The following is a 22,124-nucleotide window of genomic DNA, read 5'->3' as shown; positions in this document are numbered from 1 at the left end:
TATCTATCTATTATCTATCTATCTATCTATTATCTATCTATCTATCTATCTATCTATCTATCTATCTATCTATCTATCTATCTATCTATCTATCTACTTATCTATCTATCTATCTATTTATCTATCTATATCTATTTATCTATCATCACCTATTGGTTCTGTTTCTCTGGAGAACCTTAGCAAATACATTTGTATTATTGTAGATTCCTCTTAGATTGATGCTTTGCATTATGATATATTCTTTATCTCTACTAATACTTTCAGTGTTAAAGTCTATCATGATTTCTTCTGATTGATTATGGATCATCAGATTATAACATAACTATATACCATTACAATTTAAAATATAATAGTAGCCTTTAATGATGGCATTTTATTTATTATAACTTTTCCTAATCTCAGGTCTGCTGATTAACATTGTTCCTAGTGCCTAACAGAATTAATATGAGATAACTTAAAAAATATGTAATATAAAAACTCCTAAACATGCTTTTCTTACAAATAAGTTATCTATGAAATTATATATTATAAATGTTATATAATATAAATAATATAACATAAATTATATATGAAAACTTCTATTTTTTTCTTGTCAGATCGAAACTGTAATTTTCAGGTTTTAAATCCCAGGCAATCAGGCAATACATGTACTCTTTCTTTTTCTTTTTCTTTTCCATTTTTCCTGTCCATTGAAGATAATTACTCTGGAAGAATAAATAAAGGGGAAAAAGTCACCTGTATGTCCAATCAAGTTAAAGATGATGGTTAATTCAACAAATAGCATGAAGGTAACCTCATTATGAAGTAGAGTTCTACAATGTAATTTATTTTATTGTTTTTACTTGTCTTCATAACAGCTTTATTGAAATATAATTCACATGCTATAAAACTCATACTTTTAAAGTGTATATTTTAGTGGGTTTAGTATATTCACAGAGTTGTGCAACCATCATTATCTAATTTTAGAATATTTCATCATCCCAGAAAGAAACCCTATATCCATATCCCCCTCCCTCTGGCACCTGGCAACAATATATTTTCTGTCTCTGTGGATTTGCTTATTCTGGACATTTCATATAAGTGGAATCATGCAATATGTAGTCTGGATTCTTCCACTTAGCATGCTTTCAAAGTTCATCCATGTGTAGCATGTATTAGTACTTCATTTCTTTTTGTGCCTGCATAATATTCCATTTTATGAACATACCACATTTTATTTATTTATTCATCAGGATGACAGTCATTTGCATTGTTCTTATGTTTTGGCTATAATGAATAGTGCTGCAAAGAACATTTCTGTACCCATTTTTCTATACATGTAAGTTTTCATTTATCTTGGTTATGTAACTAAGGAGTGAAATTGTTGGATAATAGGTAACTGTATGTTTAATCTTTGAGGAACTTCCAGGGTGTTTTCCAAAAAGCCTGTACCATTTTACATTTCCACCAGAAGTGTGTAAGAATTATACTTTCTCCAAATCCTTCACAACTCTTGTCATTATCTGGCTTTTTGATATACACACGTTAGTGGGTGTGAAGTGGTACCTCGTTGTGATTTTGATTTGCATTTCTCTGTTGGCTAATAGTGTTGATATCTTTTCATGTATAAATTGTGCTAATAGTGTTGATATCTTTTCATGTACAAATTGATCATTTGTATATCTTCTTTGGTAAAATGTTTAGATCCACTGCCCAGTTTAACATTGGATTATTTGTCTTTTTATTGTTGAGCTGCAAGAGTTCCTTATATATCCTGAATATAAGTCTCTGATTCCAATATAAGATTTGTAAATATTTTCCCCCATTCTGTGGGTTGTATTTTCCTTTTATGATGATGTCCTTTGAAGAATAAAAGTTTTTTTATTTTGATGAAGTCCGGTTTATCAATTTTTCATTTTATTGCTTGTGCTATCAAAAAGGTTTTGTCTAACTCAAGGTTACAAAGATTTACTGATACGTTTTCTTCTAAGACTTTTAGTTTTACACTTAGGTCTCTCATCGTATTTTGAATTAATTTTTGTATGTGGTGTGAGGAAGTGGTTCAACATCATTTTTTTCACATATGTACTCGTATATCCACTTGTTCTAGCACCAGTTGTTGAAAGACTGTTCCTTCCCCCATTGAATTATTTTGGCAATTTTGTCAAAATCATCTAATTTATTTTTAATCAACATTTTGAATATGCAAATGCTAAAGAATTAAACATTATTAGAAAAAATTTAAAAGGTAACAGTGCAATAAATTTTAAATGACAAATTGAATGTAATTTATAGTTTACTATGTCTATGATATAGCTTGCATTATTGAAAAGTATCCTCCAATATAATTTAAATTATATGCATCTATATGATATCACCATTTAATATATATTTATATTACTTATATTTATCTAATACATTAAAATTTCTCTGTCTCTCCCTCTTATCCTTAAAAATATTTGATACTCACTGTGATATCATGGATTCTCTGTTTTCCATCCTACTCTTGGGGTTCACTCTCACTTTCAAGTTGCCTATATATTTAAAAGTAAATATAATCACTTAAAATTATATTTTCTTCAAATACTATTCTACAAAACTCTGTACCATCTGTCAGTACTGAAACTTTGAATCCCTTATGAGATCTGGGAGCAGCTACTACTTGAGAACATCTTACCACTGAGAACATCTCTCAGCTGGTATTCAAGACTAACATGAGAAAAATGCTCAATACTGTAAGTTTACCTGAAAATGAACTCAGATCATTTTCATATTCATAACATTATTAGCTAACTATCTTAAACATGTTTGCCATTCATCTTCTGCCCTAATTATTTCTAGTAATTTTACTAGCTACTTTTTCACCAAAGATATTTGATGTCAGTTTTACAATGACATCATGCAATCTAAGAAAATCCCTTTAATACGTTCAAGTATTAACTGAATGTTAATACAGTTAACTGTTATACATGCTGCATATTATTTTAGCAATTTTATCTAAACTTTTCATAATATTTCCATTAAATGTATTCCATTTTAATTTATATTATCTTCTCATCTTTAAATATTATAATAAAATTCATTTTAAGTAAAATGGAGGACCCAGATATAAAACTCAAAAACAGAAACATTTTTATATCATCCCTGAAGAGAAGGAAACCAATTTTAATATTTATTTTTGAGCCATATTTTCAGATATTTCTAAGGTGTTTTAATGAAAAATTATTTGTTTTATTTTTTTCTGTAGATTAGCCATGGCTATAATCTAGATTTTTTTCAATGTTACTATCATATATTATTTTAAATTTTTTTCTCTCTCTGGCTGCTTGTCTCTCAATTTACTTAACTGCATAAAAGGCTAACAACTCTTTTGGATTTCCTTGCTACCTTTTAATAAAGTAGTGCATGAAAAATTTTTGAAATGTATACATATTAAAAATGCTTAATACATTTTAATAAAGATCAAATAATAAGAGGAGGTAGATAAACATCAACTAAAAATCATTTCTACTTATTTTTAACCCTAACAGAGTCCAAGTTGTTATAAGATTAAAGTTGCTGACCTTTTAAAAAATTTTATTTATTATTCATTATATTAATCATTGATATATTAACTATTTAATGTCCATATGAAGATAAAAATTAAGTCTTCATTGTTACCAGTAACATTATCATGATGTTATTTATTAAGATGTTACTATGTATGCCAACAAATTATAATACGTAATAAATAATAAATATTAATAAGTAATAAATCTTAAATATGAAATTAACATACTCATTGCTTGTATACTCCTCAATTCTCCTTTTTTTCCTTTGGAAATAAACCTTTACCAGGATTGCGATCATTACACAGAGAACAACAGAAAACGGAATGAGTAGGAAAATTGGCCATCTCGTAGGTTTGGAGTGGTAAGCATTCTCAATATAGAGCCTTTCTAGGAAAGAAAACACCAGTGATTTGAAAGCAATTACCAGAAATACAGCAAAGACACTTCTGTTTTCAATATAACTAGTAGAATAAAAATTTGAAGTATCTTATAATTAACATTTTTAATGAATTAGATAAATTGACAGTGTAAGTGCCCAAAGAGACTCTTCTAATTCTTACAATAATAGTACTATCTTTTTCTTTTTATTAAGAACTTCTATTACATGTAGTCAATTTTCAGAACTGTATAATAGGGATGAAAAGAATTAAAGTGTGATCCGTATAAAAGTTGAGTTTTTCTCGATCTCTATTTTCAGTAAGAAATACTATACATATAAAAATTGTAATAAAGTCTAAATTATCTTTACTTTTATTGCATTGATATATGTTCTTATCTAAGAAATTATTGCTGATCCCAAGATCATGTAAAAATTTCCCTATGTTTCTTTCAAGAAGATTTATAATTTTAGCTTCTACATTTAGATTTATGATCTATGCCACATGAATTGTTGAATAAGTTAAAATCTTTGAGATTCTTTGGGGCTTGTGGGGCCTTTGAGATTCTTTGGGGCTTAGTTGTGAGACAGTACAATGTTTTGAACTGACTTTCCTTCCACATTGAACTGTCTTTGTACTTTTCTTGAAAAATTGATTAACCTTATATTAAGGGATAAATGTCTAGACTCTCTATTTCATTTCATTGATCTATTTTTATATCTATCATTAACAAATGCCACACTATTTTCATTAGTGTAACTATATACTAAAACTATACTAAATTCAATATAAGGCAAATAGATTAAATTGTCCTTTTTTGTCATTCTTTATTTTTTTTCAGGATTGTTTGGCTATTCTAAGCACTTTTTTGTATGCTTTATTTTTATTTTATTTTAAAGTTTATTGGGGTGACAATTGTTAGTAAAGTTACATAGCTTTCAGGTGTACAATTCTGTAATACATCATCTATATATCACATTGCATATTTACCACCCAGATTCAGTTCTATTTCTATCACCATATATTTGATCTGATCCCCTTTAACCTCTTCAAATTGTTAATGTCTGAAAAACACATGCTTTTATGATTGGTTTTTATAATTTGGTGAAAATTACATTTTAACAGTGATAAACCTTCCAATAGGTGAGTATGGCATATTTTCCCTTTTATTTGTATGCTTAATATTTATCTCCATTTTGTTTTAGCTTCAGTGTAAAGGTCTTATGCATCTTTTGTTAAGCTTATTTGTAATATTTTATATATTGATAATATTGTAAATGGTACTAATTTTAAGTTGAATTCCACTTCCTGCTACTATTGTATAATAATACTACTGACTTAAACATTTTTCCTTTAAACTTTCAAAAATATTCATTATTTCTGGAAGTATTTTTGTAGATACTTTAGGACTTTCTATGTAATTCACCATATCATCTGTAGTCTCATTTTGTTATTTCCAATCTTTAGCTCCTGATCTGTTCTTTTATTATTGCAATGGCTAGGACTTATAGTAAAAGGTTGAATAGGCATGGTAAGAGCATACTTTATTCTCTTGCTCTCAATATTTTGGGAAAAACAATGCATTTAATCATAAAATATATTAACTATGTTTTTGTTGATGCTTTTTATCAAATGATGAAGTTTCTTCATGTTAGTAGTTTACTGCTTTTTAAAAAATTCATGAAAATGTGGTGAATTTTGTCTAATGACTTTTTTGGGTCAAGTGAAAAATCATACACTTTAAAAAAATTTTGTTGATTTGGTGAATTGCACTAAATTACTTTCAAATGTTAAAAGAGTCTTGCTTTCCTAAGATAAACCACATATATTCTAGATTATTATCCTTTTAATGTAGACCATTATATAGCATGAGTTAATATTTTATGGAGAATGTTTACATCTATGTTCATGAAAGAAATTATTCTGTATTTTTTTGTTGTTGTTAACTTCTTTGTCTGGGTTTGGCATTAGGGTTATGTTTTCCTCATACAATGAGATGATAAGAGTCCCTCTCACCACTGTTTTCTAAAAATGATATTTCTTCCTTGAAAAAAAATCGTGAAATTAACCTGTATTTATACTATCTAAACCTGTATTTTTGTTGGTGGTGACTTTTAGAAAACATAAAACCACAAATCAAAGAACTTTTGGCTAGGGTTTCTTGGTTATATACTTTAACTTATAATTCATCTTCCATTAGGAATAACCCTTTTTATATCTGAGTTGCTTCTTTCCCATAATTGATTGGGACTCAATCAATTGGGACTCAAAGAACATATGTACTGTTGAAGTCTCACCAGTAAAAAGGCACAGAGTAATAGATTGGATAAAAAACAAAACAAAAACCAAACCATATGCTGCCTCCAAGAGACACATCTTAGCTATAAGGACAAATATAGACTCCGAGTGAAAGGGTGGAAATCAATACCAGGCAAATGGTACCCAGAGAAACTAGGTGTATCAGAGGAAACAGACTTCAGGATAAAAAGGGTAACAAGAGACAAAGATGGACATTTCAAAATGGTAAAGGGGACAATACAACAGAAGAGATAACACTTATCTATCTATCTATCTATCTATCTATCTATCTATCTATCTATCTATCTATCTATCTATCTATCTATCTACTCCCAATCAGTTAGCACCAAAATATATAAAGCAACTACTAACAGAATTAAAGGGAGAAATTGACAAAAACACAAGTATAGTAGGTGACCTAAATATGCCATTGACAGCTATGGAAGATCATCCAAACAGAAAATCAGTAAGGAAGTATCAGCCTGAATGACACATTAGACCAAATGGATATAACTGACATTTATAGAGCACTTCATCCTAGAACATCAGACTATGCATTTTTTTCTAGTGTACATAGAACATTTTCAAAGATAGACCATATGTGGGGACATAAAATTAGCTTTAGCAAATTCTAGATTGAAATCATACCAAGCATATTCTCTGATCACAGGCTTTGAAATTGTATGTCAACTGGGAAAAGAAAGCAGGAAAAATCACAATTATGTGGAGATTAAACAACATGCTATTAAAGAATGACAGGGGCAAAGAAGAAATAAAAGATCAAAAGATACATAGAAACAAATGAGAATGAAAATACATCTAATCACAATTATTGGGAAGCAGCAAAATCAATAATAAGAGGAAAATTTATATCATTTCAGGCCTATTTCAAGAAAAAATAAAATACCTCCCCAAAGCAACATAATGTTACATCTTTTTTTAAAATTAAAGTTTATTGGGGTGACAATTGTTAGTAAAGTTACATAGATTTAAGGTGTACAATTCTGTATTACATCATCTATAAATCACATTGTGTGTTCACCACCCAGAGTCAGTTCTCCTTCCATCACCATATATTTGATCCCCTTTACCCTCATCTACCACTCCCCTCCCCCCTAACACTCTGGTAACCACTAAACTATTGCCTGTATGTATGAATTTTTGTTTCTCATTTGTTTGTCTTTTTCTTTTGTTGTTTTTCGTTCTTATACCACATATCAGTAAAATCATATGGTTCTCTGCTTTTTCTGCCTGACTTATTTTGCTTAGCATTATAATCTCAAGGTCCATCCATGTTGTCACAAATGGTCCTATTTCATCTTTTCTTACCACTGAATAGTATTCCATTGTGTATATCTACCACAACTTCTTTAACCATTTATCTATTGAAGGACATTTTGGTTGTTTCCATGTCTTGGCCACTGCAAATAAAGCTGCAATGAACATTGGAGCACACATGTCTTTATGTAAAAATATTTTCAGAATTTTTGGGTAGATACCCAGGAGAGGGATTGCTGGGTCATATGGTAATTCTATTTGTAATATTTTGAGGAACCTCCACACTGCCTTCCATAGTGGCTGCACCAGTCTGCATTCCCACCAACAGTGGATGAGGGTTCCTTTTTCTCCACAGCCTCTCCAACACTTGTTACTATTTGTCTTGTTGATGATAGCCATTCTAACTGGTGTGAGGTGATATCTCATTGTGGTTTTTATATGCATTTCTCTGATGATTAGTGATGTTGAGCATTTTTTTCATATGTCTTTTTGCCATTTGTATGTCCTCTTTGGAGAAATGTCTCTTCAGGTCCTCTGCCCATTTTTCAATTGGGTTGTTTGGTTTTTTATTGTTGAGTTGCATAAGTTCCTTGTATATTTTGGATATTAGCCCCTTATCAGAGCCACTGTTTACAAAAATCTTCTCCCATTCTGTTGGTTTCCTCTTTATTTTGTTGATGGTTTCTTTTGCTGTGCAGAAGCTTTTAAGTTTGATATAGTTCCATTCATTTATTTTAGCTTTTACTTCCCTTGCCTTTGGAGTCAAATTCATGAAATGCTCTTTGAACCCAAGGTCCATAAGTTTAGTACCTATGTTTTCTTTTATGCAGTTTATTGTTTCAGGTCTTATGCTTAAGTTTTGATCCATTTTGAATTAATTTTGGTACATGTTGACAGATAGCAGTCCAGTTTCATTCTTTTGCATGTGACTTTCCAATTTTGCCAGCACCATTTATTGAAGAGGGTGTCTTTTCTCCATTGCATGGTTTTTGCTTCTTTGTCAAAAATTATCTGTCCATATTTATGTGGTTTTATTTCTGGTTTCTCAATTCTATTCCATTGGTCTACGTGTCTGTTTTTCTGCCAATACTGTTTCTGCCATGCTGTTTTGATTATTGTTGTCCTGTAGTCAGGGAGTGTGATACCTCCAGCGTTGTTCTTTTTTCTTAAGATTGCTTTGGCTATTCGGGCTCTTTTGTGGTTCCAAACAAATCTGATGATTTTTTGTTCTATTTCTTTTTTAAAAAGCCATTGGGATTTTGATGGGGATTGCATTCAATCTGTATATTGCTTTGGGTAATATGGCCATTTTAACTATGTTGATTCTTCCAATCCATGAGCATGGAATGTCTTTGCATTTCTTTGTGTCTTCTTCAATTTCTTTTAAAAATGTCTTATAATTTTCAGTGTATATGTCCTTTATATCCTTTGTTGAGTTTATTCCTAGGTATTTTATTCTTTTTGTTGCAATTGCAAAAGGAATTGTTTTTATTTCTTTTTCTGAAATTTCATTGTTAGTATGTAGGAATGTAATGGACTTTTGTACGTTGATTTTGTAGCCAGCAATTTTACTGTATTCGTTGATTGTTTCTAATAGCTTTTTGGTGGAGTCTTTAGGGCAAAGAGTGACAATTTAACTTCTTCATTCCCAATTTGGATGCCTTTTATTTCTTTCTCTTGCCTGATTCTTCTTGGGAGGACTTCCAACACTGTGTTGAAAAGCAGAGGTGATAGGGGACAGCCCTGTCGTGTTCCTGAACATAGAGCAAAGGGCTTCAGTTTTTCACTGTTAATTATGAGAATAGCTGAGGGTTTGTCATATATGGTCTTTATTATGTTAAGGTATTTTCCTTCTATGCCTATTTTATTAAGTGTTTTAATCATAAATGGATGTTGTAGCTTGTCAAATGCTTTTTCTGCATCAATTGATATAATCATATGATTTATGTCCTTTATTTTGTTTATGTGATATGTCACGTTTCAAGTAAGGCCTCAAAAAATTTCACCACCAGTCCTTTAGTGTTCCTCCCTAGGAAAAAAATCTACTTAAACGCAGAAGATGTTTTTTTTTCTCTCCAAAGAAAGATGAGACTATAACATTACATCTTAAAGAACTAGGAAAAGATGAACAAATGAAACCCAAAGTCAGCAGAAGGAAGGAAATATTAAAAATTAGAGCAGAACTAAATGATATAGAGAACAAAAAGACAATAAAAAAATGAATGCAACAAAGAGCTGGTTCTTTGAAAAAATTAATTAAATAGAGAAACCTTTGGCTAGACTAAGATAAAAAGAGAAAGACACAAATAAACAAAATCAGAAATGAAAGAGGAGAAGTTACCACCGTTACCACAATATAAATGATCATACTAGAATGCTGTGAAGGTCTATATGCTACCAAATTCAATAACCTAGAAGAAATGGAGAAGTTCGTACAAGCATATAGCCTTCCTAGACTGAATCACAAAGAACTGGAAAACCTAAATAGACCGATCAACAGTTAGGAAATTGAATCAGTCATCCAAAACGTTGCCAAAAGCAAAAGTCTGGGACCAGATGGCTTCACTAGTGAATTATATCAAACATTCAAAGAGGATCTAACACCCGTCCTTCTCAAACTCTTCCAAAAAATTGAAGAAGAGGCAATACTTCCTAACTCCTTTTATGAGGCCAACATTACCCTGATACCAAAATCTGGTAAGGAAAACACACACAAAAATTACAGACCAATATCACTGATGAATACGGATAAAAATATTCTAAACAAAACTCTAGCAAAATGAATACAACAATGTATTAAAAAGATTATATATCACAATCAAATGGGATTCATCCCAGGGACACAAGGATGGTTCAACATACACAAATCGATCAATGTTATACACCACATAAACAAAATAAAGATAAAAATCGTATGATATTAATAGATGCAGAAAAAGCATTTGACAAGATATAACATCCATTTATGATTAAAACACTTAATAAAATGGATATAGAAGGAAAATACCTTAACATAATAAATACCATATATGACAAACCCTCAGCTAATATCATAATTAATGTGAAAAACTGAAGCCCTTTGCCCTACATTCAGGAAAAAGACAGGGTTATCCCCTATCACCACTACTATTCAACATAGTATTAGAAGCCACGTGCAAAAGAATGAAACTAGACTGCTCTCTGTCACCATATAACACAATTAACTCAAAATGGGTGAATGACCTAAACATAAGACCTGAAACAATAAATTGCATAGAAGAAAGCATATGTACTACATTTATGGACCTTGGCTTAAAAGAGCATTTTATGAATTTGACCTCAAAGTCAAGGGAAGTAAATGCTAAAATAAATGAATGGGACTGTATCAAACTGAAAAGTTTCTGCCCAGCCAAAGAAACCATCAACAAAAAATAGAGTCAACCAACAGAATGGAAGAACATATTTGCAATGAATGCCTCTGATAAAGGGCTAATATCCAAAATATATTAATAACTCATACAACTCAAAAACAAAAATACAAGCAATCCAATTAAAAAATGGGAAGGGAAACATGAACAGAAACTACTCCCAAGAAGACATACAAATAGCCAACAGATATATGAAAAAATGCTCAACTTCACTAGCTATTAGGGAAATGCAAATCAAAACCTCAATGTGATATTACCTCACACATGTTAGAATGGCTTTTATCAACAGGACAAATAATAACAAGTGTTGGAGAGGTTGTGGAGAAAAAGGAACCGTAATACACTGTTGATGGGGATGTAAATTGATACAGCCACTATGGAAAACAGTATGGAGGTTCCTCAAAAAATGAAGAATAGAATTACCAGGGAGATAGAATTCCATGCAAAATGGAATAGCACCCTGCCATAAGAAAAGATGAAATACATCCATTTGGGACAACATGGGTGGATCTTGAGATTATTATGCTGAACAAAATAAGTCAGACAGAAGTTGAGAATCATATGATTTCACTCATTTGTGGAATATAAAACTGAAAGCAATAAAGGAACAAGACAATCAAACAAAGAAACAAAAACTCAGAGGGTAATGGGGGAGGGCGTGGTAGAAGAGGGTAAAGGGGTCAAATATATGGTGATGGAAGGAGAACTGACTCTGGATAGTGAGCACAGAATGTGACATATAGATAATGTGATATAGAATTGTACCCTCAAAACCTATATAATTTTACTATCGTCACCTCAATAAATTTCATTTTGTTTAAAAGTAGGAAACTACATATTTTAAGCTCCTTGACTTTCAGTTTATTAGTTAGATTTGGCCGATGGGAATCACTAGATAAAATTTGAGTTTCAGAAGAGTAAAATAGCCATAATATTTATCCCCCTTCCTCTCCTACATCTCCAATACTGGCGGTGAATGCTCTATAGGTCTATGTCATGCTAGACAATATCTCTCCCTGTGGTCTAGATCCTGATATGTAGCTTTGACCAGAGTTATATATCATGCTAGATGGCTCAGACTCCGGTTGTAGAAATACGACCTCTTTCTATTGCCCCTCCAAGCACAAGAAGTGATAGTGGATTCCTGCTGTTGCTAATCTCTAGTTTGCTTTACCATTCTGTGATTGCTTTTCATCTCTACCATTGTGTCTTACCCGGTGCCTTATAATAAATTCCTTCTGTATGAAGGGATGTGATTTCTATTTTTTTTTGCCTGGGTCCTTACTCATATATCTCATCTATAATATACATTATATATCTTATATTACATTACTCTCTGTAGGTAAAACATAAATAGTCATATGTGATTTATTTTTTATGTCCAAATATAATCTAAATATAAATTGGTAGACAAGAGATTATTATTGAGTTTAATAAATTAAAATGTTGTTTTAATTATCTTTTCAATTTGTTATTAATACTTACCAAGGTTGCGCGCTGATACAGGTGGAAAATTGCCACTGTCAACACTCCCACCAAGCCATGAACTATCTTCAGTTTGGCAATCTGGAGGTAAATATGTGGGGTTACAGTGACAGTTCTTTTTATTATTACATACCTGAAAAAGGGAGAAATATCACCTTATAAGATAAGTAGCTCAAATTATTTGTGGTCAAGTATAGTTTTAAAGGAATACCTAAGTCAGATAAGGCTGATTTACTTGCATGGTTTATGAGTATATGAGTGTGTGTGTTCATGTGTGTGTGTGTGTGTGCTGTGTGTTTGCTTTCCTAGGACCACTCTCAGTGATTTGCATTCTTGACTCATAATACTAGTACTTACACCGTGATTGTGGCATTTTTGTGAATCACAGTCATAGGTGATGTAATTATCTACACATTCCTTATTCTTGCACACCTAAAAGGGAAATAAGCCAAAATAAATCAACTGAAATGTCATGTGCATTTGGCATCTAATTAAGAGGGGTTCATTTAACAATAAATATTAACATACTAGCAATAATTGATTATACTGGTGCTGTTTTCTGCACTAGATGAGACTCTGATGATCTGAGAGTAAACAAAACAATAAAAGCATCTTCCATGCTTATGTTGAGATAGAAGGTACAGATATAAAATAAATAAAAACAAAGATACATATGTGATAATTCGTGTAATGAAAAAATAAAATACAGAGGATTTATCTCATATGTGAGAACAGCAAACCCTTATTGAGCCCTAATGTTGAACAGAACTTAATGAAACACAGAAATGAAAGACAAGGTACTTATAGGAAAAGAAATGATATTTAAAATGACTCTGCCTTGGAACATGGTATGAAACTGTTGAGAAATAATTAAGGGCAATGTAGCTGTTACACAGAGAACAACAATTAAATCATTAATTAACTAAATGTGTGACGTCTACAATGTGCCTGTCTTGAGAACACAGTAATGAACATAAAAATTTCATATTGCTGATATTGCAATAAAAGGTATAGAAACACACACACAAACAAAAAAGCTAAGTGTGATATGACAGAAGTTGTTATGGCAGGATTGTGTAGGACCTTCCATTCTTAATCAGAAAGTTGCCCTATAACCTATAAGCAATTGTTTGCATTTAGACATTTCATTGGAAGATGGGAAGCTAATAAAAATAGGTTTTGAAAAAGAGGATGGAAAGGAAAAAAAAAATGTAGAGACAAATTCGAATGCCAGGAAAATGATAACCTTAGAGTGAAACTGAGTAATAGTGGCTTAGATGGAAACCAGTGATTGTATTTGAGATATAGTTAAAAATTTAACTATAATTTAGTAATAGATTGTATATGGAAGATGAAAAGAGAGATGAGATGGGTCAATGACACCGAGGTTTCTGGCTTGTCTAACTCTCTTGGTCATAGTACAATTAACTGAGATATGAAAAGCTAAGCATAAAGCTCAAAAGTGTAGAATATTATTTTTTTCAGAGTTCTTTCAACTTGTAATTTTTAAATAATACTATGCTTCAAACTAAAAAAAAAAAAGTTTATTGCAACTCATAGAAAGCCCTAGAGTGACTGATGATAAACCAAAGAACATGTAATTAGAAATATTATTTTTATATAAAAAATGTTTTCTAAATAATATTGGCAATATTTTTGGGGATTCTTTCCTGTTGAAAAATATATGACCATAATATAATAATTATTAAGGTCAGAGAGTGAATCTACTCACACAGGTTTTGCTAAGCATTACTGAATATGGAAAAATATATTATAGTGTCTGATAATTATGGCAACATATACCTCTGTTTAAAACTTAGAAGGAAATATACTGATGAGAAATAGTTTATTTTGAGAGATTGTGGTAATAGTCTAAAAGTTCTAGCTCTGGATACACACTAGTGCTGCTATAGTTAGAAATATATCTGTTCTGTTAGAGTGATCCCTTCAAACCTAACTAGAACTTGGGCAGAGAAGCTAGATATATTATAATCTGCAGAGCTGTTTTGCAGAAGAATATAAACATAATTCTCAGGACAGTTAAATAATTTATTTGAGCCAGACTAGAAAGAAGTTGAGAAGGGATTATTGGTATCACTGGTATTGTTTCTGTGTAATGAAATAGTTTTTTTCTGATTTAGCATGCTTATTTCTGTTGTGTCATGCAGGAAGGCTAGGGAGAAACACCATCCAAAGTAGGAATCTAGCTATAAACCACAAAAATTATTTATCTCCATACAAAAAAACAATGGTTCATCACCAAACTCTCTGAAATGGATATTTTTTTATTTGTTATGCGATAAGAAAGATAATTCAGCTTCTTATTCCTTTCACTATGGCAGAATACGTTTCTATAGAAACCTTCTTGTATGGGGAATCTAAAATGACAAATAAAACAAAAAACATTATACATATTCATTTTTAAAAACACATGGTTTTTACTGGAGATAAAGTAAAAGTTACTTTTAGGTTCAGAAAATGTGAGACAATGTGATTTCTCAAAAGAACCAAAAAACTGAGGACAGCATTCCTCCAGTGACTATCAGTGATTCATCCTGTAGGATTTAAATGGTCATGTGCACTCTACACCAGTGACAATTACAAGCAAGTTTTACCTGATATTGAGGGGAAAAAGTCTGGAGAGTGACATCAGCGAAGTAGTTCACTAGAAAACCCCCAATGTTTTTCTCCCTTAGTGATATTTTTTAAAAAGAAGGAAAGAAAAAAAAAAGGAAGGGAGGGCGGGAGGGAGAGAGAGAGAGAGAGAGAGAGAGAGAGAGAGAGAGAGAACCCATAGGAGCTCTGGAAGCAGTTTAAGTTCTGTGGCAATGAAGCAAATTCCAATCAAGAAAAAGCCACATTCAACCACCCTAATGGGAGATGATTTTTGCAAACAACTCCTCTGATAAGGGGCTAATATCTAAAATATATAAGGAACTCATACAACTCAACAACAAAAAAACAAACAACCCAATTGAAAAATGAGCAGAAGACCTGAAGAGACATTTCTCCAAAGAGTACATACAAATAGCCAATAGACATAAAAAAAAATGCTCATCACTAATCATAGAGAAATACAAATAAAAAAAAATGAGATATCACCTCACCTCCGTTAAAATGGCTACCATCAACAAGACAAATAGCAACAAGTGTTGGAGAGGCTGTGGAGAAAAAGGAACCCTCATACACTGTTGGTGGGAATGCAGATTGGTGCAGCCACTATAGGACGTAGTGTGGAGGTTCCTTAATAAATTAAGAATTGAATTACCATATGACCCAGCAATCTCTTTCCTGGATATCTACCCAAAAAAATATGAAAACATTTATCCATAAAGACATATGTGCTCCAACGTTCATTGCAGCTTTAGTCATGGTGGCCAAGACATGGAAACAACAAAAATGTCCTTCGGTAGATGAATGGATAAAGAAATCATGGTATACATACACAATGGAATACTACTCAGTGATGAGAAAACATTTGCGACAACATGGATGGATCTTGAGATTATAATGCCAGGTGAAATAAGTAAGACAGAAAATGTGAAGAACCATATAATTTCACTGATACGTGGTATATAAAACTGAAAACAACAAAAGAACAAGACAAACAAATGAAGAAACAAAAACTCCTAGACACAGACAATAGTTTAGTGGTTACCAGAGGGTAAGGGGGGACAGGGGTGATAGATGAGGGTAAAAGGGATCAAATGTATAGTGATAGAAAGAGAACTGACTCTGGGTAGTGAACACACAATTGATATATAGATGATGTATTACAGAATTGTACACCTAAAATCTATGTAACTTTTCTAACAATTGTCACTCCAATAAACTTTAAATAAAAAAATTTAAAAAAAGAAAAGAAAAAGCCACTTTCAAAATAGTAGAAAACATTGTTGCTTGTTTGTTCCCTCTTGTCCTACTCCTTTCCTGGCATGGCAAAGTCTTACTCTGGAGATGGCAGCAGATGAGTTCCCAATTCCCTCTGTTGAACTGAACGGAGCAGAGGAAACCATGTTTTCAATATTACAACCTGTCTGAGAGCTGCCTGATGGTCTAGGAAAGATGCATGCTCATGAAAGATATCAGAAGACCACAAGCTTTGTCCTAAAGCTGACACTGACCTACCAAATCAATAAAGGACTGTCCCAGCACAAAGCCAGTCTGCAAACACTGGAAGTGACTGTTTTTTTCTTTTTTTTCCCCAAATGTTCAATTTTCCACAACAACAAAAAATCACAAGATATAAAAAAGAAACAGGAAAACATGGCTCATTTAAAAGAAAAAAATGAAGTGACAAAATACTATTTTTAAATAACTGTACTAAATATGCTGAAGAAACTAAATGAAAACATGGATAAAGAATGAAAGTAAATCAGGAAAATGATGTAAACCAAATGAAAATATCAACAGAGACAGCAATTATAAATAGCAAACAAAAGAAATTGTGGTGCTGAAAGATCCAATACAAACATACTTCATGCTCCACTTTATTGTACTTTACAGAATCTGTGTTTTTTACCAATTGAAGGTATGTGGCAACCCTGCATAGAGCAAGACTATCAGTGCCATTTTTCCGATAGCTGTTGTTCACCTTGTATCTCTGTGTCACAATTCAGTAATTTTCACAATATTTTAAACTTTTTCACAATTATATTTGTTATGGTGATCTGTTATCAGTCACTTTGATGTCACCACTGCAATTGTTTTGGGGCACCATGATCCATGCCCATATAAGATGGCAGATATAATCAATAAATGTTGTGTGTATTCTGACTGCTCAACCGCTGGCTGTTCCCAAATCTCTCTCCGTCTCCTCAAGCCTCCCTATTCACTGAGAACAAGGAATATTGCAATTTGGCAAATTAATAACCCTACAATGGCTTCTATGTGTTCAAGTGAAAGGAAGAGTCTCACATCTTTCACCTTAAATCAAAAGCTAAAAATAACTAAGTTTAGTGAGGAAGCCATGTCAAAAGCTGAGATAGGTCAAAAGCTAGACTCTTGTGCCAAACAGTTAGCTAAGTTGTGAATGCAAAATCAAAGTTCCTGAAGGAAATTAAAAATGTTAGTCCAGAGAACACACGAATGATAAGAAAGCGGTACAGCCTTCTTGCTAATATGGAGAAAGTTTTAGTGGTCTGGGTAGAAGATCAAACCAGCCTTAACATTCCTTTAAACCAAAGCCTAATCCAGAGCAAGGACCTAACTCTCTTTAATTCTATAAAGAGTGAGAGAGGTGAGGAACTGCGCAAGAAACGTTTGAAGCTAGCAGAGGTTGGTTAATGAGGATTAAGGAAAGAAGTGATCTCCACAACATAAAAATATGAGAAGCAGCAAGTACTGCAGCAAGTTATCCAGACGATCTAGCTAGATAATTAATGAAGATGGCTAAACTAAACAAAAAATTTTCAATATTAAATATGAAACATTTCAATGTGAAACAGGCTTATATTGGAAGAAGATGTCATCTAGGACTTTCATAGCTAGAGAGGAGAAGTCAATGCCCGACTTCAAAGCTTTGAAGGACTAGCTGACTCTCCTGTTAGGGGTTAATGCAGCTGGTGACTTTAAATTGAAGCTGATGGACATTTACTATTCCAAAAATCTAGGGCCCTTAAATTATGCTAAATCAGCTCTGTCTTTGCTTTATAAATGGAATAACAAAGTTTGATGACAGCACATCTGTTTACAACATGGTGTGCTGAATATTTTAAGCCAAGTGTTGTGATCTACTGCTTAGAAAAAAAAAATTCCTTCAAAATATTACTGCAAGGGCTCTGATGAGATGTACAATGAGATTGTTTTTTCATGCCTGCTAACATAACATCCACTCTACAGCTCATGGATAAAGAAATAATTTAGTCTTTCAAGTCTTATTATTTAAGAAACACATTTTTGTAAAGTTATAGCTGTCATAGATAGTGATTCCTTGATGTATCTGGGCAAAGTAAATTAAAAACCTCTGGAAAGGATTCACCATTCTAGATGCCATTAAGAACATTCATGATTCATGGAAAGAGGTCAAAATATCAACATTCACAGGAGTTTGAAAGATGTTGATTCCAAACTTCATGGATGACTTTGAAAGGTTCAAGACTTCAGTAAAGGAAGCAACTGCAGACGTGGTGGAAATAGCAAGAGAATTAAAATTAGAAGTGGAGCCTGGAGATGTGACTCAATTGCTGCTATCTCCTGATAAAACTTTAATGTATGAGGAGATTCTTCTTATGAGTGAGCAAAAAAAGTGGTTTCTTGAGATTAAAACTACTCTTGATAAGGAGGCTGTGAAGATTGCTGAAATGACAACAAAGGATTTAGAATATTACATAAACTTAGTTGATAATGCAGCACACAATTTGAGAGGAATGACTCCAATTTTGAAAGTACTACTACTGTGGGTAAAACACTACTGAACAGCATCACATGATGCAGAGAAATTATTCATGAAAAGAGGCAATTGATGCAGCAAATTTCATTATTTTAAGAAATTGCTACAGCCATCCCAACCTTTAGAAACCACCATCCTAATCAGTCAGCAGCCATCAACATCAAGGCAAGACCCTCTACCACAAAAAGTTTATGACTTGCTAAGGGTTTAGATGATTGATAGTATATTTTAGCAATAAAGTATTTTTAATTAAGGTATGTACATTTAAAAAAACATATAATGCTATTTCAGACTTAATAGATTACAGTATACTCTAAACAGAACTTTTGAGTATGCTGGGAAACAAACAAACAGTGTGACTAGCTTTATTACAATATTCATTTTATTGTGGTGGTCTGGACCAAACCTGCAATATCTTTGTGTTATGCCTGTAACTGAATTGAAAAATTCACTAGATGTGTGCAAGAACAGATTTAGGTAAGCAAAAGAAAGAATTAGTGAATTTGAATATAGGACAGTTTAAATAATTGAGTCTGAAATGCAGAAAGATAAAAGAACAAAGAAAAAATTAAAAAAAAAAGGCTAAGATATTTATGAAACACCATCAAGTAGATCAATATACACATTATGGAAGTCCCTGAAAGACATGAGAAGGAAAGGACCAGGGAGACTATTTGAAGAAATGGTGGCTGAAAATGTCCCATATTTGAAGAAAGATTGATTTATAAATTCTAAATCAGTGAATTGCAAGTAGGATAAACACTGTGAACAAAAAAAGAGAGCTATCTTGGCAAGCCTGAGAAGCTCAATTACTGAAAGTAGCCACACAGGGTGTTTTAATTATTTTTTTTTTTAATTCCTAACTGAGCAAGTTACGGTGGGAAAAGGCCTATATGAAAGATTAATCTCTACCTGGATCAAGCCTTGTTTTTTGTTTCTGTGCATCTAGAATAACATACTTAAAATGTCAGAATGACCTTTTCTCTAGACCTCCAAAGATAAACACCCATTTGGGGTGAGACAACCCTAACATTCCACATTATTATCATTTACAACATATCTCTGTAAAATATGAATGTGAAATGTTAACTGTCTTGTACCCATCCATGTAAAAGAAACATGTATCTCTCCATTTTAGTTTTTATCCAATCTTAAAGATTTCCCTGCTTTACTTTCTCCTGCCTCAATCTGCCATCAATGGATTTCATGTAACTTTTAAAAAATCTTCTCCTTTTATTCAAATGCATAAAATAAACTGCAAAACTGCATTATCTCAACCCTTTGAGATCTTTTTCTAGGACTAGCCCCAAATTGCTGGCTCAAAATAAATTCTTTTAACTGCTTAAGGTTTGGAATTTCTTTTGTTAACAACACAAAGATACTCACACTAAGACACATTATAATCAAACTGTGAAATGCCAAAGAAAAAGAGAGAATCTTGAAAGCGGCAAGTAAAAATGAATCATCATGTACAAGGGATCCTCAACAAGATGATAGCAGATTTGTTAGCAAAAACTTTTGAGGCTAAAAGGCAGTGAGCTGACATATTTGAATACCTGAAAAAAAACAACAACAAAAAACAAAAAATTATCCTGCCAACTGAGAATTCTATATCCAACAAAACTGTCTTTTGAAATTGATGGAGAAATTAAGACATTCCCAGATTGAAAGATGAACAAACAAAAAAGCTGAGGAAATTTATTACCATGAGACCTGGCTTACAAAAACAAAAAAAACACAAAAAAAACTAAAAGGAATCCTTCATGATAAATAAAAGGTTGCTAATGTAACTAAAAGTCATATGCACAAATAAAGAGCTCTGGTAAAGTTAAATAAATGGAAACATAAAAATATGTATTAATGTAATTTTAATTTATAACTCCATTTAATAAAATTTCTATGAGGTTTGAAAGACATACATGAAAATAAATAATTTTAAATCTATTTAACGGCTATACAACGTAAACATGTAATTTTTGACATCAAAAATAAGTGTTGAGCACAAACTGTAAAGGAGTGGAGGTTTTTTATGTGTTTGAGGTTAATTTGGTATCAATTCAAAATAGATTATTATAAATTTAGTATGTTATATGTAATTCTATGGTAACCATAAAAAAACCTCTAGAATATACACAAAAGGAAATGAGGAAAAAGAAATAGATAAGTGTCATTACAAAACATCAACTAAACAAAAAGGAAGCTGATAATGAATCAAATGAAGTATTTAAAAAGCTATAAAAAATACAAAGAACAAATAAAATGTCAAAAACAAGTCCTTTTCTATGAATTAATGTTAATGGCTAAAGTTCCCCAATCAAATGGCATGAATTTGCAGATTAGATAACATTTTTCAACTATATGCTGAAAGAGACTCTGCAAAAGACTACCTTGGTATCTAATGACACAAAAAGGTTGAAAGTGAAAAGATGGAAAAATATAATCCATACAAATAATATAAAAAAAGGGCACTAATAGCATAATAATATCAAAGTAGATCTTAAATGAACTACTGTTACAAATGAAAACACAAAACACCAAAGACTTATGACATGATGCAAAACACTGCTGATATAAATTTTAAACTGCAAACCTTCATATTAAAAAGGAAAAAAGATCTTAAATCAACAACCTAAATTTGCACCGTAGGTAAATAAATAAAGAACATACTAAACCCAAAATTAACAGGAAGAAGGAAATAATAGAGGTCAGACGACAATTAAAATAGAGAGTAGAAAAATGAAAAACCAACAAAATTAAAAAACTTTACCTGGAATGACAAAGAAAAGAGAGAAGACTCAAATATTTAAATTAGAAATGAAAGTAGGGACATTGGTACTAATTTTACAGAAATATTGAGGATTATGAGAGAGTACTATGAAAAATTATAAGCCATCAATGTGTATAAGCTGAATGAAATGGAAAAATTTATAGGAATACCCCATCTACCAACACTGAATCATGAAGAAATAGAAAATCTGAATAGACTTATAATTCACAAGGAGTTTAATCAGTAATGAAAACCTTGAAACAAAGATAACCCCTGGACTGTATGGCTTCACTGGTCATTTCTACCAAACATTTAGAGAAAAATTAAATCAATCTTTCTCAAACTCTTCCAAAAAATTTGAATGAGAGGGAACACTTCCAGATGCATTCAATGATGCCAGTGTTACCCCAATACAAGAGCCAGCCAAAGACACTATGAGAAAAGAAAACTACAAACAAATATTGCTTGTGAACATTGATGCAAATACCTCAACAAAATACTAGTAAACCAAGTTCAGCGGCATAATGAAGAGTTTATACAATATGACCAAGTGGGATTTATTCCTGTAATGTAAAGATGGCTCAATATGCA

At 31.9% G+C, this 22,124-nt stretch overlaps 1 protein-coding gene across 1 annotated transcript in view; it reads right to left on the bottom strand.

Moving 5' to 3' along the window:
* Nucleotides 1–596: 596 nt before the first annotated feature.
* The window catches only part of ADAM2 (ADAM metallopeptidase domain 2), a 94,729-nt gene continuing 73,201 nt past the window's right edge, over nucleotides 597–22,124 (bottom strand). The window contains exons 17-21 of the mRNA XM_019742046.2: nucleotides 12,733–12,807; nucleotides 12,376–12,508; nucleotides 3,758–3,917; nucleotides 2,450–2,513; nucleotides 597–704 (exon numbers count right to left, since the gene is read on the bottom strand). Coding sequence (XP_019597605.2) covers nucleotides 2,480–2,513; nucleotides 3,758–3,917; nucleotides 12,376–12,508; nucleotides 12,733–12,807 — 402 coding nt within the window. The 3' untranslated portion in view covers nucleotides 597–704; nucleotides 2,450–2,479. The remainder of the gene's footprint in view (nucleotides 705–2,449; nucleotides 2,514–3,757; nucleotides 3,918–12,375; nucleotides 12,509–12,732; nucleotides 12,808–22,124) is intronic.

This window comes from Rhinolophus sinicus, linkage group LG04 (assembly GCF_036562045.2).
Source record: "Rhinolophus sinicus isolate RSC01 linkage group LG04, ASM3656204v1, whole genome shotgun sequence".
NCBI classification, from domain to species: Eukaryota; Metazoa; Chordata; class Mammalia; order Chiroptera; family Rhinolophidae; genus Rhinolophus; species Rhinolophus sinicus.
The sequence above is the reverse complement of the archived record's forward strand: the minus strand, read 5'-3'. Positions and strand labels throughout refer to the sequence as shown.